Source organism: Melospiza melodia, chromosome 1 (genome assembly GCF_035770615.1).
Source record: "Melospiza melodia melodia isolate bMelMel2 chromosome 1, bMelMel2.pri, whole genome shotgun sequence".
In the NCBI taxonomy this organism is placed as follows: domain Eukaryota; kingdom Metazoa; phylum Chordata; class Aves; order Passeriformes; family Passerellidae; genus Melospiza; species Melospiza melodia.
Genome location: NC_086194.1, coordinates 99993827 through 100019873, shown reverse-complemented (window position 1 = coordinate 100019873; position 26047 = coordinate 99993827). Strand labels below are relative to the sequence as shown.

The window sequence follows — 26047 nt, the reverse complement described above, 5'->3', positions numbered from 1 at the left end:
CTATGGTGATACTACAAGGTCACGTAGCAAATTCTGCTGGAAGAAAAATCAGAGTTTGGTGGTGGTGGTGATTGTCACTTTTGATCAGTAGCAAGAACTAAATGTACGGAAGATATTGATGAAAAGAAATTAAATTTTCCATTCTCAGAGGGAGTGCTGGAGAATTTGAGTGTAAGGTCTGTCAACTTTTGGACAGCAAAATTGAGCTCAAATTTTGTAGAAACGGATTGATGTGGTTTTCTTCCTAACCATAAAATACTGTGTTGTCCTTTAACTATTCACAAATCAATCCTGTTACAAAAGAAGTTGTCAATAAATGGGTGTCTTTTCCTCTACAGACTCTTAACAACTCTCAGATAAAATGGTTCAAAATATGAGACAGTTTGCAAAAGTTGTGAAGTGGTAGGTAAGAACAATTTGCCATCTTCTGTCTTTTTAGAGGATCCCCTCAATCATTAGAAAGACATGAATATTATCATCAGTCAAATAAGTGGATGTGTGTTCTGAAGAGTAAAGTTAAAATGTAGTAGATTTTGCTGCTTTAGGAAACAGTAGGTTTACTGTGTAAGGTGAAGGAGAAACAAGACTGGACGATGAATCATCATGAATATAAACAGTGAAAATGAAAGTGAAGATAATGGCAGAATATCAAATCAGCAACAGATATAAAGCTCTCCCCACAAGGAGTTTGGCATGGGAGTGGAAGAAACGTCTTGAGAGGTTTGTGAGATCTGCTGTATATGGTCAGCTTGTCAGCAGTGAGGCCCTGAGGAGACCACATTCATTAGACAGTGTGATGCAGTTGAGTGTTGTGTTGGAAATTGGAACACTTGCTTGATAACCTTTCCTTCTGTTTTCTGCAGTGAGGAAGTGTGTAAACGAGGATTCACCGTCATTGTAGATATGCGTGGGTCCAAGTGGGACTCCATAAAGCCTCTGCTGAAGATTTTACAGGAATCCTTTCCATGTTGTATTCATGTTGCACTGATAATCAAGCCAGACAATTTCTGGCAGAAACAGAGGACTAACTTTGGCAGCTCGAAGTTTGAGTTTGAGGTAATTTCCCCTATGGTATACAAATTTATATTTATTTTGTGGTTTTAAATGTTCTCACTAATGATCAGACCTTGAAAACTCTCAGATAAATTATATTCTGGCTGGAAGAAGAGGAACTTTAGACCAGTGCTAGAAGAAGTGTGGTTTTCTTCGTGTACTTAGGCTAGGTAATTGTGTATGTTGTTGTTTATATTCTTTTTGTAAGCTCAAGAAAGATTGAATTAGGTTTTCCTCCCTTAATGGAAAAAACTTAGTTTTTGTCTCTTAGTTATCTTAGTTTGCATTATGGTATTATTGCTATCTCCAGAATCCAGAGGAAGTCAGCTGAATGAGCCTTGCTCTTATCCTTCTGCAGCTTTGCAATACACAAAGTCAAAACTTAAAACAGTAATTGAAAGAGTGATTGCTGTTTTGTTCTTAAATGTAGTGAGGTAAGAAAGAAATGTGGGAAAATATCTGCAAGACTTCCTGTCTTCTGCTGATCTGAATTGATACTTGAAATGTGTGAGAAAAGTTGTTGTGTGGACTTCATGAGCAAAATTATCAACTCTTACAAAAAGAAAAGCAAAAATTTGAAAGGAAATTTGAAATTCATTTCAGTAACAGCATTTTTTTTTTCTTTCCATTTTTATTTTTTAGACAAATATGGTGTCTCTGGAAGGCCTTACCAAAGTAGTTGATCCTTCTCAGCTAACCCCAGAATTTGATGGCTGTTTGGAGTACAACCATGAGGAGTGGATAGAAATCAGAGTTGCCTTTGAGGACTACATTAGCAATGCAACCCATATGCTGTCCAGACTGGAGGAACTGCAAGATATATTGTCAAAAAAGGAAATGCCTCAGGACCTGGAAGGTGCTCGCAACATGATAGAGGAGCATTCACAATTAAAAAAGAAGGTCATTAAGGCCCCTATCGAGGACCTTGATGTGGAAGGACAAAAGCTGCTCCAGAGGATACAGAGCAGTGATAGCTTTCCCAAAAAGAACTCTGGGTCAGGGAATGCAGACTTACAGAATCTTTTACCCAAAGTGTCCACCATGCTGGACAGGCTGCACTCAACACGGCAGCATCTGCATCAGATGTGGCATGTGCGGAAATTGAAATTGGACCAATGCTTTCAGCTCAGGCTGTTTGAGCAGGATGCTGAAAAGGTAAGGATTGGGCAAGGAGACTATAAATGGCCAACACTTGGCAGACTTGAAAGAAGTACCAAGGGTAATTGAAAATAGTAATTTTTGTCTTTGAAGTTAATCACTAGCCTTTTAATGAGAAGTAAGGGACTTCTTGATTTGAGGGGCACTCAGGGTCTTCTGGAGTAAGGGGCATGGGATAGTACTTCTAAGCTGTAAGGAAGCTCTTACCAAAGAAAATTGTACCTGCTAATGACTTCAAAGTGCTTATTTTGTTAAACATTTTTTCCAGACAGATGCTTTTATATGCATCAAGTCAAGAAGAATGCTGTATACTTTATAAATACAGATGACTACAGACTACATTGGTCTTCTTTTGAGTGATCTTTGGGAAGTGAGTGACAGGCAGTCAACAAAGCCTGAAGAGGCTGACATGGGGAACTGCTTCATTGATGCAGGGTTTGAAGTCCCAGGCTAAAAACTGATGTATCTCTTCTGACAGTGCATATGTCATTAACAGGGAACTGAGTGATTTCAGAATGTTTCAGGCCAACCAGTCCCTTCAGATGAGAAAGCCCTTGATTGTCATGGAATTTGAAGAGGAAGTATGGCAGGGAGATCACTTTTAGATGAGCTCAAATTAGATCTATTTTCATGTAGAATGGTTTTGCAATCTCTTATTATTGACTTGTTACCATGGAACAAATAGCTTTAAGGAAGGGTGGGGATTTTTTCTCTGGGAGTAGTAGTAACTAGACTATGCAGTCAAGTGGTAAGTATGTTTTTTCTCGGAGCTTAAAGTACTCAGATTTCTTGAATGTTTTTACATAAGATTGCCTGAACTGCGTGAGACCAACAGTCCATGTTAAACCAGTGTTCTGCTCTCCAGCAGCTGTCACTAGCAGATGCATGAGGAAGAGTAAAAGCAGAACAAACATATAAAAACTTAACTTCTTCTTGCTTCTTTATTTGTATTCTTCACCCGTACTTTCCCTTACCCTCATCATTTCAACTCAGGGACTTTCTTTACACTATTGTAATGTTTTCCGCTGTGTTTAAAAAATAAATAATTTTTTTAAAGTACCATTTAAAGCAAATGTTTTCTGGATAGTGTAGCTGAAAATAGTAGGGACATGTAGAGAGTTGGAAAAAAGATTAAATTATCATATATTTCTAAAATGATTTAGAAAATAATGCAAGCTGTTGCTCCAGTGTTGCTCTTTCAGACCCAAATGCATTTTATCAACCTTGCAGCCACTTCATTACAGCATTAATTTTCCTGCATGATAGCATATCTTTTAGTACCATGTGAGCACCATGAAAATACATTTTGTTAATTTTCTCCTATTTTATCAAATTGATGACATAACTTGGGCTTTAACCAACTTCTTGTGAAATACTTGAGCCTGTAGGATTGACCTCTGTCCTGCCATGTGGTTGCATAAGCTCATATCAGTGTTTTCTATGTTTCTGATTCCAGGAATGAGTCTATAGAAAATGAACACATCTTTCTTTCTAAAGGGAAATATTAGGCACCTCAAAGTGAGGTTGACAGCAGCTATTATACCTGGGACAGTTTTTTTCTCATTAGCCAGTTAAAAAGAAGGTTTGTGTAGTATCACAACTCACTTTTGGATTTAGACCCTTGCCTTAATCTACTTGCAGACTGTATTTTTACTGCTTGTGTCAGATTAGATTTCACAGCTCATGATGTTTTTATCAGTGTGTGCCTGTATTTTACTGAAATGTGGGAAAGGATGGGATCTTTGTTGGGAAGAAAAAGGGAATACCCTTTTTCTGTCATGGGGAGAAATAAACATGTTCCTTTTGGAGGACTTGCTCAGTTGAGTGCAAGAATTTTGGACTGGTTCAGAAGAAGAAAAGGCAAAAAAGTGACAAGGTGGGAGGGAATCTGATTGAATTTGCCCCTTTATGCATCTGAAGGCATCAAATTCAAGTGACCTAGAGGAGGATGGTCACAAGCACTACCAGTGTCTGTTTTGAATAATGTTCTAACTCATTTTCACTGAGTTCTAGGTGAGAAGCTTCAAATTTTAGGAGTATGTGATCAACTGTCTCAGTTACTAAACTTCAAAAGTTTGGTTTACAGTTCTTACCATATTGTGGTCTGCTTATAATTTGGTTATTCATGGACTTGGGACAAATACTGGACTCGATAATATTGTTCTGTTAGCCAGCATAGGAAAGATCTTTAAATGGGTACTTCCTACTTACTGCTGCTGTTTTTTCCTGGACAATCTATTTCAGCTTATCCAGAGAGCAGGTGGTGTGTCTCTTTTGCTGAGATATAGCAAAGATTTCAAGACCATTGTAAGCAGGTGGGGTGTTAAACAGCTCTTTGCTGCGTTGCTTGGTATTTGAAAATTTTGTCTTCCAGTGCCACTGTTAACATACCTGTGTGCTTTCATTGATGGCCATTGTCATATAAGGTCCCTCCTAAATTTTTTTTTTAATATTAAAATATTCCTTTTTTTCGTTTTAAAAACAAGCATATTTAAAGATTTTTCTTAAATTTTTCTGGAGGAAGGTAACTCTGTGCTCACATATACTTTTAATAATTAATCTAGAAATAGAATATTTGTTTTCAAATCTGCTGTAAACTTATGAACTAAAAATATTAAACTAGCTGCTGAAGTACTTGATCAGCATGAAAGAATTTATATTTAATTTCCATGAGTTGCCATTTTCATTCTAAACTGCTAAGCTGCTGATGTCAATAAGTGCTGACACTAGAGAATGTATAAGCTTGGCAACTCAGGGCTGTGCTCCAAGTCTGTTTGTTTACTATGACTTCTTTGTAACAATGAAGTTTGTGATTATGGCATTACAGTAGCTTGTTGAGGTAAACACCTGTAGTAATGATAACAATAAGAGCCTCAGCTGTTTGATCCAAAAAGACAGGTTTCAGCAACGATTGAGTTAAAATTGACAGTAAATTACAACGTGGAAAGAGCATCAGGGTTAATTTTCATGGCCTTAGACTCTATTCTGTGTTCATAAGTATCTTACATTACTTGTCCATGATTTCTGCCATAACAAATTATTAAACTTTCTTCTTTCCTTAATATTTTTGTGTAGATGTTTGACTGGATCACACACAACAAAGGTCTGTTCCTGAACAGCTACACAGAGATTGGAACCAGTCACCCCCACGCCATGGAACTTCAGACACAGCACAATCACTTTGCCATGAACTGCATGGTAAGAGCAGGCCTCTGTGCACAGATGTGCTGGCTGTTTGTTCTCTGTTAAGGTAGAATTTGTAAGTGCATAAACACAGATAGTCCCTTCTTCACAAGTAGTGGAAATTTGGTTTGGAGCAGTGAGGTTATACAACACAGTGGAGGAAAATAAAAGGTGGTCAGGTACAGAGGAACTGTGATAAAGCAACAGACATTTCTTTTGACAAATGGCAGTGTTCAACATGACCTCAGCACCTCTCAAATATATGTGTTCAAGCTTCTAGAACCTGGGATGTGTCTTTGAGTACTACCTTGGGTCTTGTACAGAATTTCAGAGAATCATGTGTAATGCAGATTTTAGCTCTCCATTCTGAAAGAAGTAGCTCTCAGGATCTTCTGAAGAGATTTCAACTCAGGCAAAAAGTTCTCAGAAGTAACTGAGCCTGGTGTAATAATTCTCCATGGTTTCAAGAAGATATTTCTCATTTTCGGCACAGCAGAGTAGAGCCAAGACAATTTTTTTTGCTCAAATAAGATCAGTAGATTATAAAAAAAATGGATTTTAACGGGCAATGAGTGAAAGCTATTTCCTTTCAGTTTCATGAATGTTGTTTGAACATGGGAACAAAATTCTGAAGTACATTTTAGATCCTTAACACATTGTAGGTGTTTAAATAACCTTGCGAGTCTGGGCCTAAGTCCAGTTCCTGTTTGTTAGATCAATGAAGGAAGAACACTACCAGTCTTGTTACAAATTAACATTCTTGGCAGTCCAAGGATGGGAATTGAATTAAAGTATGGTTGAAATAATGAACTCTTGCAAGAGGATTTTTCTGTAGAACAAGAAAGTGGCAAAATAAACTTACCTAGGTTATGTGTCTTCAAGAAGTATTGGAAGGACTAGTAAGGTAGCTCTTGTGTATTGTGTAGCTGGAGGTAAGAATAGGAGACACTATTAGAACAGACACTATTTATTCTTTTGCAGCTCAGGTCTGTTTCCAGAAGTTTAAAAGAATTAAAACCAATATGAGCTTTCTGGAAAAAGTAAAGCAAATGCTGGTGAACTTGGCAGTTAAGTTATGTAACATCATATATGGTTTTGACCATTAGGTTTGGTTCACAGCATGGGGAATTGCTGCCTTATGGAGCACCTTGTTGTTGTTCTTCACTGCTCTGCATATGAAGTAGAGCAGAAAGAAACAAAGGATGACAGTAGGTGTCATTGACATGAGATGACTTTTGGAACTTGCTAATTTTGAGTGGCCTTCCACACAATTCCTGGGGTTGCATTCTAGAGGTTAAATTCTTCTGTAAGCCTGTGCTCATATTAGTCACTGTTGTAGTCTTTTCTTCAAACTGGGTGACTTTATTATTTTTCCTTCTTTTAGACTGTTCAGATGCTATCAACAGTAGGAAGCACTTGAGCGATGCAGCATAATCCTTCCTGCTCTGTGTTTGCTATTAGTCTTTTCCTGTTAATCTCTCCTTTGTCTTTAGTTGTCAAATGCATTAATTACAGGGGATTTTTTCTCAGCCTGAAAAATGTTTTCTTAAAACTTAAAAGGAGCAGCTTAAATTTGGGGTAAATTAAGCTATCTGAACATTTGAAGGGGTAAAAATAAGCTGCATTTTTTTTCTGTAGCATAACCCTCCCAGCAGGGGTTCTCTGCCATGGAATAAGAAAATGTAAATTCAGTGTGATTGGTCCCTGGTTTTGATTTAAGCAGCACTCAGATTATCTGTGTTTTATTTGGTTAAATGGCAAAAGCCTTTCATATAGATTAAGGGCAAAGATTAAACTGAATGTGACATAAAAAATGACGTGAACTGATTGAATTTTGGCAGGCCTTATTTTTCATTAGCTTTCAGCTGTAAAAATGTGGGGCAGTCTTAACTCCTGCAACCATGTTCAGCTTCTTCTCCCTGACCACTCACCACATATGCTCTATGCTTAACAAGTTGCTGTTTGTTTGCTCTTCCTGTCAGTGTAACTCAGTAATCAAAGTGGATTTAAGGTGTCTTGTGTGAGTACTCTAACACCACTGGGATGGAATAGAGGGAGGGAGAAAGACAACTATGTATAAGGTTTATTTATTGCAGGAGATTTTTTAAGGCTTTCCATTGTGTCCCTAATTGGACCTTAATAGATCTTGCTTTCTAGTCAATTTTCTTAGGCTCACTTGAGGTAGGGAAGAACTGTTTGAAGGATAAATGCTCCCCAAGCAACTAAATGCAACTGCTTGTACTTGCTCATAGTTTAACTCTGATAATTGATGTTGCAGCTGCTTTTCCCAACATGTTGTTGTTGCAGGGCACACGCTCCCCTCCACAGCAGGTGCTACCCTCTGTCAATAGCTGGGTCTCTCATGTCCCCTTCCTCCGCAAGCAGTAGTTTGTTTCCAAGAGGTGGAGGGCAACTTCTGCAGCTGCTTATGCCAAACTTGGCTGAGAAAGAGTGACAACCTTTGGGTGAGATGCCAAAATTTTGATCTGGTCTTCCAGTCTGAAGCAAGCCACCTGGATGTAAACCATTGTGAAAGCTACTTATTTCCTGTCATGAACAAGAGTTAGTGACATCAAGGACAAAGAGGATTTGCTGAATTTTTAAAAAAAATTATTGGAATGGCTTTGTGCCATTTTTAGAATGTTGGTTTTCAGTAAAAACACAAAATAGTTGGAAGTGTAAACCAAATGCTATAAAACAAAAAGGTAAAGAATACATCCGGGGAGGAGATTTAACTTTGCTTTCACCAGTTTCATTAGCAAATGGTATATCTAGGAATCTTATGTATTTCATGTGGTTGCACTTTTTCAAGGTAGCAGGAATAAGTTCATGCAAGTCTTAAGCTAATATACAGACTGCTTCTCACTGCAATAAATCTGTCCCAGAGAAAATCTGGATAGGTGTAGTGCTGGGCATTAAAGAGGGACATATATATGGTTGCTATGGATTAACACACAGGTTTATATGGCTAAAGGAGCTAATGACTGAAGGATAATTCCCATGTAGGAAGGATAGATATGTGACTTCCTGTTACTGAATTTGAGAAGCTGTGCACTGATAAAAGTCAAGGCTGTCTCTTTATAGGGCAAGTAGATCCCATGTTCCGTAACTGTAGCAAGAAACAAAATTTCAGTGATTCTGCTCTCTGAAAATGAGGATGGATTTTCAGTACAATTTTAAAGGTCTGCTTTCAGCAACAGTAAATTGCTGTTGTCAATTCCTGAGATTTATTTGAGTTAAGCAATACTCAGTTTCAGCTTGACGTTCCTATTTGGGTGACTAAACCGATGCTTCACTTCTCAAAACAAGTTTTTAGTACCTTTTAAGGGAGAAACTTTCAAATACAGCATCATAGTAGTTAGAAGCACAAAAATTATGTATTGAGTTTTTAAACGGCAAGACTAAAGTGCCCATGATGATATGATTAGTCTGTCTTGCATGGAAGAGTGGAAAAGACTGATTATGTGTCTGTCCACTCTTTTTCCTGCCATTTTCTCTACATCTGCTAAGAAACAAGAAAGACAAGAAGTCATGTGAAATATGGGTAAGGAGGAGGATGTTGTCTGCTTGAACATTTTGTGCTCTTTTTGCTAGATTAGATGGCCTTGCTTTCATTACAGTTTAACTGTGCCTCTCCTTGCACTGAGGAGGGTTAAAATGCTTGAAGAGTGATGCAGGCTAAATGAAACTTTGTTTGGAGAAAGCTGACACATGCTACTATTAAAGGATGTGCCATGACTGCTTCTTGTCTCAGCATTGATAGGATATGAGTAGAAGTTACATTTATTAACTATAATCCAAAAACTCCTATCTCAATTATAGGCGTATTGCGAAGTTGATTAATGTTCTCAGAACAGGCTGTTTGCATACACTAAAACGTTTTATCAAGGTAGTAATCAAATCCTGAATGCTATCCAAAAAGAGAGTGTCAGAGATGAGCACTGGTGAGGGCTTTGGGATGTTAAAATAAAAGTGCGAGCACAACAATTGAATATCGCTAGGTTTGCAGAGTTAAAAAGATGTCTTGCTCAAATCCAGCCACAGGGACTGGTACAAATGAAAACATGAAGAAAGTCAGGTGAGGTAAACTCACCTTAGCTTAGAGGTAGTGTAATTGTTTCCTCCTCCTTTGTACAGCTGACATATTTCACCCCTGAGATTCTTTTTACTTTAAATATGTGGTTTTATTTAACCATACAGATTTGTGTCTTGAGATAGACTAGAGCACCATGTGAATTCTAGACTGCCCTTGGTTCTCAGGATTTGGGCAAATGACAGCAAGACCACAGGTGTACATCTCTAAGAGAATCTTTATGGTGCCTGAACAGTTAATGCTTAGACACAATGTCTGGATGGCACCAGCCTGAGAATAGACTGAAAAGGTAAAATGAGTTCAGGCTATTTTCAGCTTCTGAGGAGCACTCCAAAGTCAGCAAGACTAAATAGAACAGGCTAACTGTGCAATCCTTAAGAGGGAAGAAGCAAGTAAACAGATTTTAAAAAGCAGTCAGTTACTGAGGTGTTAATACAGCAACAAGTACTTTCATGTTAATGAATCACAAACTAAGGGAACAGACAGTGGTGTTACTGAAAAGAAAATCTTATTTCACTCTTGGTACTTATTAGGGTGGCTGAACTTCAGATTTGTAAAGAAAATGCTCTGATTCAGTTGGTCCTACTAGAAAGCTTGGTCCAGTTCAGAGCCCCATACTTAGTGTTGTAATGGGAAACACACAGATGAAAGTGGTGTGGCTGTAGGGAGAGTTTGAAGGCATGGGCATTTACTATGATTAAGTAAATGTGAGTGAAAAGTAAAGAAGGGAGGAAAGTAATGCTGGTGTTGGACTATACAGTATTGCAGTAAGATTCCTCAGGTCCACTGTGAAAAAGTAGGAAAGAAATTGGATATTTGAAGAAAATTGGAGTGAAATTATATTGTATGTGTTCCAGTGCTGATAGCAGTGTTTAAATGGTTACCTGTGAATATTTAAAGGATCCTTGTAGTTGAAGAACACATTAAACACTTTCCTTAATTGCAGCTTGGATGTTGCCAAGTTTATATTTTTTCAAGGGAATAGATCAGGTTTTACCTTAGTTGTCCCGCATCCCTCATTGTTGAAATTTGTATTCCCAAACTGACAGTTTTCCTCTTGCTTCAAAAATGATACTAGAAGAAATGTTGGAAAACATGTAAATCATTAAAACAGGTGTTAATTCATACATTAATACTACGCCATGTTTTGGTGGTCATTTATTTGTTTGTGAGGTGGCAGATGATTTGAAAATGCCATTGTTAAATTCATGATATCACAGTAAAATAGTTCAAGCTCACTACAGTCTATATAGAGGTGCCAGTTATGATGCTTATGGACCATGTCAGTGAGTTTGATTGCATTTAAAACTGAATGCATTATAGCCTCTGTGTCAGAAAACTGCTGTTGGAAATCTTGGAGCTTAACAAACATTTTCTAAATGGATCTGGGAAAATCAGGAAATAAAATGGAACCTTCAGGTCACCTGCCAGCTTTATTTTGTGTGAGCGTGGCATAAGTTCAGTTAGCTGATAGGCCGTCACCTTTATTTTTCCTGTGTTTGCCTTTCAGGCATGCGCCAAAGAATAACACAGCACAGTTAGGCAACTAATCTATATTGCTTTGCTGAGCAATGCCTTTTTTTTATTTGTATACTCTCTTAAGAGGGGAAATCTGCAATGAGGAACTTTCCAGATATCGTAAGGTGTCCTTTCTGCTTCTGGCTAAAAAGCATTTTAGAGAAGACAATCATGCTAAGTACGCTTGTATCCTAACTAAACACTTTATTATGCAGTGACTTAAATTGTTACCTTTTAAGTCTTGTTACAATAATTGTGTGTATCACAATTAAAGAAATGCAATATCGCATTGCCCTTCACCTTTGAGACAGTTGATACACATGTAGAAGCTGCAGGTGGTGTAAATGAGGCCACTAAAGAAGACTATATCAGTTATTGCATCCAAGCTGTTGCTTCCTTAACTAAAACCAGGTTGTAAATGCATACAATAAATAAGATACCAGTCTCTGGTAAATGAGCAACAGCTCACTTGTAACTGTTTCTTATCTCTCAAGCAGTGTGCAAAATATGCAGTTGTCTTATAATAATGACACTGGAATTGCCTGTCCTTGTAGGAAATGGAACAAAACTTTTTGACCTTCAAGGGTCAATTAAAGACAGTCTGATTGTAGTGAGTTGCAATTAGAGATTCTTTTCCTCCTTAACTAAATCTATTTCATTTGGGTCATTTCATTCTAAAATACTGACACAAAACTTTGGTAGATATATCATGTAGTGAGGTAAAAGGTTTAGATTATTGTAAGTTGTTTTTTGGTTTTTTTTTGTTTGTTTGTTTTGAGGCAAGGAATGTGGTGTACATAGCTTGGAAAGCATTCAACTGTCAGCATTTTAATTCATATTCATGCTGCTATAGGCTGTATTCGTCCAGACGTGTGAAGCCTGATTGCCATGGGAAAATGAATGCATGTTAACCACAGCTCAGATTCAATTTGTTTTTCTTCATGTTTATAGTGCTGTGTTCATTTTTAACTGCTGTTTCAGAATTTCCAACACTGCTTTATTATGTTACAGAAAGAGTTCAAATGGCAGTCTACTATAGCCTTTATTCTTTTCTGTTTTGGCACTTGTTTCTTCTCACAACTGTAAAGACCATCTAAGGGCTTTCTGTATTTGTTTAGCAGTCTTGCATTTATGCTACATACACTTTTAATAGGCCTAAATGCTCTCCAGTCTTTTAAAATTTATTGGAAATAGCAGATTTGTAGTCTGTACAGTTGTTTGGCTGTGCTTAAAAAGTAGAACATAGATGTGTGGGATAATGTAAAAAAGTAAGAGGTAGTATTGTGCAGAAAGGAAAGACAAACAACTGTTGTGCTAGTTTACTGAGCAGACCAGCCTGAGCTGTAGGCTGTGTCAGGTGTGCTCCTGCTTGCATACATGCATACAGTTTACAATCAGTAGGGACCTGTCCTAATTGCCACTCAGATGGGTCTGGACAGTGAAGCCTGGAGGAGCTGTAACACTTGCTCCAGCCAGTCAGTGTCAAGCTCTGGGCAATGGCTGGATGCCAGCAGGTCATGGTTCCACCTGACTTGCTCAATGTCTGGTGGTTGGACTAGGTAATCTCCAACCTCAACAATCCTGTGATTCTAGCAACTTCATTCTAGATGCATGGGAGTCTGCCCAATTTGAAGAAAGCGTCAACTCCGTGTTACACGCACGTAGCTCTGAAAGAGTTACTCAGAAAGTTTTTGGTGGCAAAAACTTTCAATCTTGTTTTACTTCACGGGAATCAGAAACTCTTGATTGAAAATTAGATTGCCTAAGAGCCATCAATGATTTATGCCAGTATGCTGGAGAATACTTCTCACCTTGGTCTTTGTCTAATTTTAAATGCTAGCTCTAAGGCAGTATAGCAGCAAGCAAACAAAATGTAAAACTGTTAAACTTCTTGTAGCTCAGAATTCTTTATTTTGTTTCTTTAAAAGTTACTTTTGAAGTTGATGTAAAGGTTCACAGATGTTGCACACTTGCATATTGTGGATGGATCAAGAACTTAGCAATGATACTTCAATTTTCCTATATTATGTGTGTCTGACTATCTTGTTGACTTGAATGTCTGTAAACATTTTTATTCAGGTTGTTGTAAAATATGGTTATTTCTTCCTCTTTATTGTAATAATGTGTCTTCATGTAATATAAATTGGCTTAAGCTGATTGTTAACATGAGTTTTAGACTGATTATTTAAAGTCATGATTCTCACTTGTCAGTTATGGATAGGCTGCTACATTATACACCTAGATGCCAAAGTTTGGCATGCATAAGCTTGCCAAATAAAACCAGACTACTGATCAGTACTGTAATAAAGTAGAACTTCTTAGGAATATGCTTCTGTATTTAATTAGTCTGCTGACTTGCACTGATTTTCCCCTTCTTCTCCACAGAATGTGTATGTAAACATAAGCCGCATCATGTCAGTAGCAAGCCGCCTGATCGAGTCTGGGCATTACGCTTCACAGCAAATCAAACAGATTGCCAGTCAGCTGGAACAGGAATGGAAGGCATTTGCTGCAGCCTTGGAAGAACGTAGCACGTTACTGGACATGTCCTCCATCTTCCATCAAAAAGCTGAACAGGTTAGTAAATGGAGAGGGCATCAAGGTTATGTGCTGGAATGGGGAGTTGTGCACTTTGCTTTTGCTTTGGACAAAAGTGGAAAAAGTGATTGAAAAGGTTGACAAGCCCGAATATTTTTTTCTGCCAATTTCAATACTCAAACAAAACTTTGTTCTCCTCAGTTTAGCCCATTGGCCTTAAATTTTCCACAGCTTTGCCTACATCAGTGCAAGATAAAACAAACAAATTAGCTAGCTATATGAATAAAAATGAGGTGGACTGAAATGCTTAAGTATATAAGGCTTTTAAGTATCTATATAATGCCTTTTCTACATCTAGAAGCTGTCACTTCTTCTACTGTCCTCACCACTCAACTCCCATCAGTCCTTGAGTGTCAAGATTTAACTCATGATAATGGCTTCTAGAAAGCATAAGTTGAAGTGGCCTGAAAGTTGAGAAGTTAATTAACTGCCTTCTGAATCTGAAATTGTGGTGGGAGATGTTTACTTAGTATTCCATAGGAGATTCTTACTATGCTAAAAAAACATTTTAGCTTTAGGCCTATACCAATTATTTTAATTAAGTCATTAACCATGTGTAACTGCCAGAGAAGAGGTATATGTAAGGGAAATAGGAATAAATATCCCCAAGTTAATAATCTTAATGGCAAAAGCATGTTTTGCCCTCAGGGGAATTCAGTTCTGAAGGAGTTGCTGTGTGTGTGCAGTTGAGTCACCTGCTGATCTTATAGTGTGTCTGCTCTGGGCATCCCTGGTGTGTTCAGAGAGCAGAGGCTCTTGGATGGGGATGGCTGATTTGCTGTATGTAGATACTTTTCTTTCATTTTGCCTTGCTAAATTATATCCAAGGAAAGGTCTCATGTGTCATATAACTTTAACTTGGAATGAATGAAGGAAGCATTTGGGTGCTGGAAACTTCAGAAACAGAGGTGATACAGTTGATATTAAGATATTTTTCCCTGATTTCTGCTACATGGATATTTAACTTGATAAATATCTAGACATTAGAAATGGAGTGTATTAAGATGCAAACTTTCATTATGTTAGTGGTGGCATTGGCTTAATGTCCTTAAACAGACTAGTATAATAAAATGATGTCACTGTAACAGGTCCTTTCAGCTGGTTTTACAGAAAAGCTATATAAAAATGAGATTAAACAATTGTCTTCTGCTAGAAAAGTCGGCAGTCAGCTTTTGATAGACACAGTTCAGTACCTTGTCAAGGTTGATGCTTTTCTAATTACTTGGGTCATTTGGGTTTGCATTTAAGCCTTTGAGCTATACTTGTAGGAGAGAGGTGAATGAAATTTGAACAGGTAGGTATACCTTGACTCAAATGTGGTCATTTTTCATAACAAAAATAATAAATTATGCTAATCAGAAGTCAAGGGATTAAGTTTTTTGTGTGATTGTGTGCTGGGCAACTATAGCAAGGGTCAGTGTTACCTTCTTTACTACTGAATATAAGTGTGAACAGAAGGAAAGATAAAAATGAGAGAAAATAGTGCAGCATCTGCTGGGATTAATGTACTTTTAACTGCTCCTCCTTGCAGTTTTCATTTTATGATGAGCTGCGATGGATTGCCCTAGTTGATTTGTAAGATACCTGCCTGTGATATATTAGCTGTTTCATTAACACTGGAGAGCAAGTTCAAGGATAGAGGGTTTGGAATGTGAGGAATGACCCCTTTAGAGACTGGTGACGCTTGACCTACATAAAAAGATTAAAATGTAGGCAGCCCAAGAAAAAAACACACCCTTCTTGAATGCATGTTTTCTCTTGCAAGTGACAGGTAAGGGTCACTGCCTCCTGTCAGGCGCAGTGAAGGCTGTACCAGCTATCAGGGCCTGCTCACTGGTGCACATGGAGCTTCTGTTAATATTCAGTGCTTAACCTTAGGGATTCTTTAAACTGACCCTTAGTGAGAATTAAAGAAGTATTTTAGAGCTATGTACTCCACCACCCTTCTGCCCAGCTGTCAAACAATAGAATAGTACCAGAAGTGATCTATTAATTAGCTTTTCCTCAAAAGACTACTTGTGCTCCAAGAATTAAGATATGTATGATGAAATAAAAGGCTTGGTCTCATAACTTTTGAGTCTCAAACTTGATACGAATAGAGGAAATTTACTTTACAGAGCTCACATGTGCTTGGCTGTACTAGGTTCAACACATGAAAACTCCTGGTAAAACAGATTGTTTTTCCTCTTTGTCTTCCTAGCATAACAGGGGTATAAAATTCATGCCCCCTAGCAGCGAAGAAGTAAATTGGCAGAACTTCTGGTTTGCATATAGCTGTGATGGCAGTTTCTTGTTTATCAAGACAGCTTAGCTTCAGAGATAAGTTAAATTGCCTGCAGAAGAGATTTCTGTTGCAGTATCCTCAATTTCCCCTGAAAGGCTTGACTCAAGCAACTATGCTGATATAGCTGTGTGCTCAAAGTTCAATGCTAGTCCTAAGAGACCTCCACTTAAGTTGTAAATCCCTTACATGCTGGCTGCTGTAGTAGCTTGCCAAATGGATTTAGTGCTTCTCTGCACGTAGAAGTTAGTTCTTTGGGGACTGAGGTGTGAATTCGCTGTGCCCTGACACTGCTTTGCTTCCTTGATAACCTCTTTCCAGCAAAAGATGGAGTGTTTCAGTGAATGGTTCACCAGTAATTCTTTGTGTGCATGTGCAAAGTAACATGGTTTTCTCTGAAGATTAAAAAGAGGTGAGGTGATAAACCTCATGATACCATGAGTGTCTGCACAGGGAGCTGATGGGTAAAAACCAAGGGTCTGGACTTGAAAGTAGTAGCATCTTTTACTTCCTTGTGTAAACAAGACCTTAGTTGGCTTTTGTGTTTTTTAAGTGCTAGGTGCAGGATGAAGGAAACTTCTTAGCTGCAAAGTCAAGAAAAGGAGCAAGAGTGAACTTGAAGCATCAATATTGCCAACAGTTAAATTGGTTCTGAAGACTGACAACATCCAGCTAAGCCTGCCTGTCTCCTAACAGCTCAATGAGTTTCAGATACCTAAAAACACAATTTTCAGATACCTAAAAGCACAAGTATAGTCAGACTTGAATGTTTCTTTCTATTCTGATATAAATTTCTGGTTCTTTAGGAGAGAAATACTGTAAAGACTTTTTGCTTAAAAGAGGCCTTTTCAGTGTGTGTCATGCAGATGAATGTACTTTTGTATGTCACCATCATGTGTGTACTTCATGGTAGAACCCGAAATCAAAGCCGAATGTCTCTTCGTTGCAGTACATGAGCAATGTGGACTCATGGTGTAAAGCCTGTGGTGAGGTGGAGCTTCCCTCAGAGCTGCAAGATTTAGAAGATGCTATCCATCATCATCAAGGGATATATGAGCACATTACTTTGGCTTACTCTGAGGTCAGTGTTTTGTTTGTTTCCTTAGATAAAATTGTGTCGTGTTAAGTTTGGATCATGATTCAGCACTTGTTGCATTAGGAGTTAGTTGGAAACTCGAGCGCTGAACTTCTTTTTAAATTTTATATATTGGATTTTGCTATTGTTGTTCAAAAGTGAAGTGTTAAAGTCCTCCCTGTAACCTTGGGAAAGAAATTAAAAGGATAGAATTAACCATGTGTGGTACATGGTACAAACAACCCTTGGAGCGCTAAAGTACTAAATATGTTTTAATTTGCATTTTCATGTTACTGCCTTTTAATAGCAGTGGGATACTATTGTTTAGGCATTTACTTCAAGGGAAGTTAGCTGGGCATTCTTTGGGAAGGTATTCTGTTGGCATGGATTTCTCTAAGTGTATTTTGAAAATCCATCTCTGAAATTGCCTCACCAAAAAACCTTAACTACCAAAGGATGTTACTTGAGAAGCCAGCAGGTAATGCACTTAGTCTCATCAACCTCACAGACACTTAAATGAGCTAAGGATGCCTGTGTAGTCAGCATTTGTAAGATTAGCATATCCTGTGCTGGTGCTCTAATCTTGGACTCAGCACACACTATTGTCACTATTTCTAGTAGTTGTATTTACAACTTAGGATAAAATATAAGATAAAATAAATGCTTATTCTGAAGGTGATTTATAAAATGATGACTCAACTATCCATTTGCTTTCTTTCAAATTTGGAGTTTTCTGTTGTGCATAACTTAGCGGAAATCAAAGTGGTATTCACTATTATTAGCTAACAGGTGTTTTCTGCATATCCTATTTTACTTGTCTTTCCTCCTTCTGTCAGGGTTGTTCTCATTGTTGGGTAAAACTGTTTTTGCTTTTCAATTGGACTGATGTTGTTCTGGATTAAATACAGGAGTTCTGTACTGAAATTCCGTGTTTGGTTAAATCATGGTAAAAATGATCAGTGGATACAGGATAGCTTAGGCCACAGCTTGCACCTGTCTTTAAAAGGAAGTTATGTGGGTTTTAATTAATGGTTGTGATTTATACATTACATTAAAGTTAAAACTACTTTCTGATGAACCAACTTTATTATAGGAAACTGAATCCTAAGTCAAGTCACATTTCATTTAGCAGTAAGGAAGGGTAAGTTTAGTGCTGATCATCTGTCCTATTGGTAGTGTATCAAAACCGGGTTTTTTGAATACCTGCCAACTTAGGGCCTGCATAAACTTTGTGACCTTGAGTTAGATGGCCAAGGTCCATGAATTCTTGTTCTTTTGTGTAAAATACACATTGATATCCCTATTTTTGCTCTGTGCCATGCTTCTGTGTCAACTGATCTAATGACATACTGTCACACCTGATAATATTGCAGTTTTACCTACATGTAACTCTTTTAACTCATTCTTGAAAGCATGTTTTGTAGTAATGTTTCTTGACTTCATTATAAGCTTTGATCATTGGGAGGGACAGAGACATAGCATGATTGTAACAGATTTATGTGGAGAGGCAGTCTGGGATGAATGCTTCATGAGAGTCCAGCAAGGAGGAGAAAGGCTAGATTTCTCAAGAATAGTGATTATGAAGGGCTGAGGTTTAATTTTTTCTAGCTGGTTCTGTTTGGTTTGAGTTGGTTTTGTGTGGGTTCTTTGTTTTTTGTCAGGGATGTGACTGGATGAGCCTGCTGTTAAGTGTAAATAAGTACTGTTTAGGATTAGCATGTTAAATAATGTTTGCTTGCTGGTGATGCATAAAGAAAATAAATTAGACTGGTAGATTATAGGATTGCTTTGCGATGTACCTTGAAAATTTATTTAGGATTTCAAAGCTGTAGCTTTTGACTTTAGGCTAGCTAGATATTTTAACAAAATCTTCACTGGTGCTGCTCAAAGGGATAAAAGAGCAATAAGTGCCTTTCTTCTGATTTCTGGTCATTACTTTCCTCCATCTGGTAAAAAACCAGTTTTGTCTTTAGCAACCAGAATTGGTGCAGAAGTAATAACTGTATGTGTATGTACAACTTGTGTGCCTCCTCTGGGCAGAAGGTTTAATTTTGCTTTTTCCAAACGTGCATTCCTTTTTGAAGATTGATGGAGGCATCTTTCTGTGTCAGGATATTAGAGAGCTATTGCTTATCATTATTAGATGTATGACTTCATTTCTGTTACAGTACGGAGCTCCTTTCATTTTGTGATGAATGAACAGTGGGGGAAGAGAGAGAGCAACACTTTGGGAATCACAACACTGTCATTCATTTTAGATTGCAATGTCTTGACAACACGGCTTGGTTGTAAGGTAGAAGACAGTAATTTTAAGAAAGTAAATGCTTTTAAGACTAGACAGTCTGATTTTACTGAGGGTAATTACTGTATATTACTAGTAAAGCAACTTACTAGCTTACAGGATGAGACAGCTGGTATGCCTGAAAATCCAGCAGATGTGCCTTAAATGAAGTTATATATATATAAATAAAGTTATACATCTCACTGAAATCTTAAGGCAGTCATGCACTAGGAAGGAAGAAAATTTTAGTGTATTAACTCCAAAGGAAAATTTGTGCAGTCATTTGTTTTGTAAAGCTAATAAACTAATAAGATCAAGGGGCTGTCACAGTAACTTTTTTTCACCTAGATTTTATGGACTCTGAATGGATAATTGAAGTCCATTATCTTGAAATACTTGAAGGACTTACTAGATAATTCTTCTGGGTACAGAAAAGAAAAAAGATATCATTGTAACTATGCTATGGACTATGCATTTTTTCTGCTGACCTGACTTTACTGGAGCTAATTTCAGAAGTGAGCATCATTCTCTGTGTTGATACTCATTTCTAAAATGAAAGAGCTTGAACTGAAACTGAGAAATAAACTCCCTTATAGCCTAATTATCAGAAAAGAATTTTCATTTGGATCTGTTTGACTACCGAATAACAAATGTAACATGTGCCTAGACTTAGTAGAAATTGTTGAAAAGAGCTACTGGGGGAAGGCCTTGGCAAATTTGGTGTTTCTGACATAGTGTGGATTTGATGGATTCAGGCTATTCTTTATACTTGTGTCTTGTGGTTTCAGATGATTTTTGTTCCTACTTGCTAAATGAGCTGTTAGAAAAGTTCTTTGCAGGTAGCTGAATGATACTGAATTGTAACAGCTCTCTGAGCTTCATGCTAAAAGTGACTGACAGGGTAAACACCAATAAAAAGTGGTTTTAACGCTAAATGTTGATAGTGACCAGATTAGAGAGGATTTTTGCTTTTTAATTAGCATGCAAGGTAAATCTCAATATTTCTGCTGTGATATAAATCAGAGAAGACAACAGTTTGAAATGACAAATGTTTCCTGTCAGTATCAGTAGTTAAACACATTTTGGAAAACAGTATCTTTCTATGCTACGTGGAAAGGATTTAAGTGATTTAATCAGAATTAAGTTTGCCATAACAGCAGTTTACCCTTGGCTTACCAGTAACAGTAATAATTTAGAAGTTGTAAATCGTGTCAGATTGAATAATGTACTAAGTTTTATATCTGTTGGTTTAAATGTATTTTTCAAATATTAACCTACGGAAAGTAACCTCCCTGTTCACCTTTACATCAAATGAAGAGAGAGATTGTTTTGGAAGGATAATTCTGGACAAATGCTTAATTTTAGGTCTTTTGTTGACTAGGGAAAGAGATGAATATTTATTCAAAGTTAGATTCAACTAGTTTTTTTAAAAAAGCTCACAACAACAACAAAAAACTCAAACCAAACAAAAAATCCCAAAACTGAAGGAAAGTCATTCTTAAAGTAATGAAGAAATGGAAAGACAGGCTGTTATTTAGAAGAGTGATACTTCTTAAAATTATTTTACAGAGAAGGAGAATATATTTTTCCTATAGCAGCTGCATGTAGGTAATAATTTCTGCAATAAAATAAGTCTTCATCATTGCTCTCTGAGTTCTTGAAGACATTTAGAACTGAGAGAAGGGGTGGGGTACCAAGTAGTAGCCCAACAAGCTTTTGGCAAGACCTGTAATTCTTCATCCTTTCTGGTGGTCAGGTGAGCCAAGATGGGAAGTCACTCCTTGATAAACTTCAGAGACCTTTGACTCCTGGGAGCTCTGATTCCCTCACCGCGTCTGCCAACTACTCCAAAGCAGTTCATCACGTCCTGGATGTCATCCATGAAGTCTTGCATCACCAGCGCCAACTGGAGAACATCTGGCAGCATCGAAAGGTCCGCTTGCACCAGCGGCTTCAGCTCTGCGTTTTTCAGCAGGATGTTCAACAGGTAGGTTTTGTTTCACTTGCCTGAATGCCTTTGTATTCTGTCAGCCTGATGGCACTGACAGGTGAGTTTTGACTGCTAATTTCCATGGGGTTTTTTGTACAACAAGTGAGTAGTTGCATGGGATTGACTGAATGATACCATGTTCTCTGTATTATCAGAATTTAGCTATTGGCTATTAAGGATAAGAATTATAGTTGAAAGTTAGTTCCACTTCATATTGTTCTGATTTTAAATTAATTTATTTACTTTAAGTCATATATGATGAAAAAGATTTTTAATATAGGCAGCTGTTCTGAGTTTGTGCTGGAAGCTGACATTCACATTCTAGGCTAAATTCTGGACTTGAAGTGTCAAAAAGGCTTCTTGTTGTAACATGCAAAAAATTAATAGTGTTATTCTATAAAATTTTGGTTTTAAATCCTCAGTGATACTTAATTGACTTAATAGTGTTTCTTTAAAACCTGAGAGTAGTTATTCTAAAAATTACAAAAATTATAATTTAAAACAATTTAAATAATTATAATTATAAAAATTACAGATGAGATTACTTTCTGATAATAACACTGTTCTTGAATTAATTGTTATTACCTGCTATTTTTTTATTATTATGACAATATCTGTAAAAGTTAGTAGTTACATAAAGGCATTAGTATCTCTGACACACCTTTGTGTTTGAAAGTAAAACAAAATAAAATTCCTTGCTTGATGGATTTTTAATAAGCATAAAATGTTAGCTTTGAACTTCAATTAACAGAGACATGAGTAATTTTCCTTTAAGAGCTCATCTTCATAAAAAACTAAAGATGGCCAGTATTTGCTGATCATGGTCTTTCATTTCAGTGTAATAATATCCACAAATTGCAACTTCTGAATGGAGATTTTTAGATAGATAGCCATAGTTCTGGTTAAAGTAATCTTTTTTCATCATAATTAGTTGCACTTTTAGCTAAATTTCTTGTACTTTTCTGTTTCAAGAAGATACTGGGTGTGAGCAGTTGGGAGTGAAATAACTGATTTTCATCATTTACAGTAGTTGAAAAAGGTAATTTAGGCAGATGATGGGGAGACTGAGCAATCCTGATAACTGAACTTTCTTTGACGTCTGGTGACTATCTCTTCATATAATTAAAGAAAATAACGTAAATACTTAGCAGTAAATTTTACAAAATCTTCAAAACTTTATTACTTTTTTTTAATCTAAAAAGAAGCAAACATTGGAAGACAGACTGTTATCCAGATTGTCAACGTTGAGATGTGACAAAGGATGTAGAAAGACATGAAAAGTATTAGCTGACAAAAAAAGTGGAAGAAAGCAGAGGGAATGTTATGAATGGTCAGCAAGGGCACAGAGAACAGAAGATTCCATTCATTATGCCATTGTCTAAATCCTTGAGGCTCTCCATGAAGATTACAACATAAGTAGTGGCTAGTAAGGAGTGTCCAGTGCTGGTACTTGCATGAGTAGTCAGTGAAGGGCCAACTCAAGAATATGCTGTGATTCTGTGATGAGCCCACAAATTAATCACATCTTAAATTGAAAAGGCTTCATAAGGAATCTTCAGAACCTGAAATTAACACAGTAGTTTGATTCTCAGAGAAAAATGTAGGTCCTCTCAGCAGTCTGGTGCCAAAAAGTATGGATTGGATGGTAAAACTTCCTCCTCTAGTTTGAATTGAGTTCAAGTAGGACCTACTTAGGCAATCTAGGCCAAGGGGTCTCCTGAGGTAATTTGCCAGGTGCATAATTCAAGTTTCAGGCCTGTAGGCCAGGCTTTAGGCAATTTATTTCCTGGGGGAAGGTGTTCATTAAATGCTGCGGAGTCTTACCGTACTGCTCCTACTCTACTTTTAGTATTTTGGGAGTCCTAAAATGCTTGTAGGAAATTTTCATTTTCTGCTCCATCCTAAATCATGGCTGTTGGTGTGGAGGCGTTAGTCTCAGACTGCTTTGTTCTTTGAAGATGGCAAATAACCCATCATTAGACTCAAGTCATTGTGCAGTCACCACCAGGTTCTTCAGCAAGATGCTGGATTTTCCTTCTCTGTGTTGGACTCATCAGCCTTTGGAACTGTTGCATTTAAGATGAAGTAGTTGCAGATTTGAAAAAATCAAAGTGGACAGCTTTACATGTTTTTATAACTTCCAGTATCAGGAATGTGCTACCCAAATCATGGATGTGGATTGTGAGTACACCAGAAATTTTCAGTGTGAACCAGTTGACTCGAGAATGTTGATCCACATTGACATATTATTCAGCACATGCTTTACCTACTGGTTGGTGAAATTTCTTTCATCCTGTTTATGCCTGTGGTTTCTTTGTATGCTTTGCAAGACAGACATTGAATTAAGGTAGAAAGAGATCCTCTTGACAGTTTAAAGCTGCAGCCTTGTGCCTAATGCACATCTTTATCAACCACATGAAATTTCAAGCTAGATGTGTACAGAGATGCAGCCCTTGCTTGCTGTCTTCCTAAGCCCTTCCCTTAGTATGCAGTAATTACCACTGTCAGAGATTGAGCTGTCCTTTGGTTTATCTCTGTAATGACTGTTAATTGCTGAAATGCTGCATGTGCAAGTATAGCTCTTTATGTTGCTTTAACTTAACTTTACAGATATTGGGTGTTTTTGGCACTGCATTATGAATCACAGTGTGAATTTTGGTTGCTGTTCCCTTTCATAATACAACTTTTCATACTGGCATTTCAGTGCAGGTCAATCTGTAGGACAGTGACCATTCCACATCCATACCAGACAGATTACTCTAATAGCCACAGCAGATGTCTTAGAGATTGTAGCTCCCTCAGCTTTGAAAATTTACCTGGGGGGAAAAAAGTGATCTCCAATAAAAACATTATTTTTTCTTGCAAAAAAAAGGCAAAACAACTTTATCAGATCATCCTAATTTATCTGAGCAATGTTAGTTTTTCATTTGAATACTCATTAACACCATTCAATGCATGACGTTACTCTGGTTTGAGGTATTATTTTAATTTATATCTGAGACAGTTCTGGTATGGTTTATGTAGAGCTCCAAAGCAACTTTCTTTCTAAAATACTTGAGTTTTTGTTAGCTCATTCTCTCTTTGTTCAAATGTTAAACAAACTCAAGATTGATTGAAAAGATAACATGAAAACATCTTTTAACTATTGTCAGTAAAGTTAAATGTGGTGGGTTTTTTTTCATTTGAGAATAAGCTAAGTGTGGCCCTCTTCCACTGTTTATAGTTAGCTTGCACATAATGGCAAGCAACCAAGAGCATTGTAAGTGAATCTATAACTGTCCTTAGGCATGAGTCTGATTTCCTCCTCCCTCTGCTGGATTAATGAAGTAACTCAGTTCATGGAAGTGTTAAGTGAGTGACAGAGTGGAGTTGGAGGAGGGAATTGGCCGTGTTGAGCTGGTACTTCACTTTATGTTACTTCCACCTTAGAAAGCTCATTGGGTTTTTTCTTCTGTCTTGCACGTTCTTGTAAACTGGAAAGCTGTTTCTAGTGGAGCTTTCCACATCAACAGAAACATTGTGGTGGTGTCTTGAGTACACCAAGAGTCATCTGCTGATCTACTACTGAGCAAGTAGTAAGGAAAGCAGTGCATGAAATAATGAAAACAGTAGATAAGAAGTGAATAACAGAAAATCTGACATTTGAAATGTGAAAACGTATAACAGTCTTAAACTGAATGGAATTCTAAGTTTGACCTTAGGTAGCAGAAGCATGCTGGGAGATCTAGTTCCCAGTTAGTTTGTATATTAACATCTAAAAAATTGGGGTTTTATTTTAATTAAAAAAAAAAAACGTCTGGCCACTGGCACTCAGCCCTTCTTCATGCTAGTAAAAGTATGATTTTATTTTTAAGAGTTAATAAGCTTACAAGTAGATAATACTCAGCCTTTCACCTAAGGAGCAGAGCTGAATTATTCTGATATGAAGCAATAAAGCAGACTTGGAACAGCAATATGGTCTGCTTTTCTGGGCCATGAAAGGTCAAAATTGTGCATAAAGATGATGCTTCTAGTAGAGTGATACTGGCTGACACTTGTATGATCGGAGTTTTGGTGCCTGAAAAACTCTCCTGATAGCTTGCAAGCCAGAAATTAGTAAAACATGATGGTAGGAAGTGTTTTGAGGGTTTTGTTTTGTTTTTTTCTTTTGGGGTGGGACAGGGATTACTTATTTTTGTTGTTATTGTTTGGGGGGGGGGGTATTTTGATTTGGTTTGGCTTGGGGTTTTTTCTCCCCAAAAATACATTTATTTGATCATAGTGAGTGTCTTCTCTGTCCCTTCTGGATAAATGTGCTGCTTCCTGCTTGATCTGCCTGCCTGAAGACAGGTTACAGTCACTGATTTCAGCCTTGAGTAATGAAGGGCGGGCCATGAATGCTTGCTACTTGCTAGCAACAACATGATTTCACTGTGTGATTCCCATGTGGCTTTTGAAGGCGGTTCCAGTGTAAAATGGGACTTTTTTTGAGAGAGTATTTCCGCATTTTAACTGTCTGAAGATCAGAAATGCAGATATTTCCATCTTCCCCTTCTGAATGCTCTGTCAGCAGCAAGTAAGTGGAGATCAGAATAGTGAATGTATGCAAAGTAGGTAAAGGGGTGGGGGGTGAGGAATGGATAATAATGTGGGAAAGACTGGTGCAAAGAAGCACCATGAATCTGCAAAAGATCAGGTTTACTTCTACAAGCAGCATATACCACATATTTTGCAGCCATGAGCAATGATTTTTTTTAAATGAAGCTGTCTTTCCATAGTAGTTTCTTCTGTCATATATTCTTTTGGGAGTTAGAAATGTAAGCATTTTTCTAGATCCT

General features: G+C 37.4%; 1 protein-coding gene across 2 annotated transcripts in view; it reads left to right on the top strand.

The window, feature by feature from the left end:
• The window catches only part of TRIO (trio Rho guanine nucleotide exchange factor), a 245030-nt gene that overhangs the window by 77020 nt on the left and 141963 nt on the right, over window positions 1-26047 (top strand). For both annotated transcript variants that reach the window (XM_063162709.1, XM_063162720.1), the window contains exons 4-9: window positions 864-1056; window positions 1696-2208; window positions 5287-5409; window positions 13391-13582; window positions 16834-16965; window positions 20997-21227. In XM_063162709.1, the coding sequence (XP_063018779.1) occupies window positions 864-1056; window positions 1696-2208; window positions 5287-5409; window positions 13391-13582; window positions 16834-16965; window positions 20997-21227 (1384 nt within the window). The remainder of the gene's footprint in view (window positions 1-863; window positions 1057-1695; window positions 2209-5286; window positions 5410-13390; window positions 13583-16833; window positions 16966-20996; window positions 21228-26047) is intronic.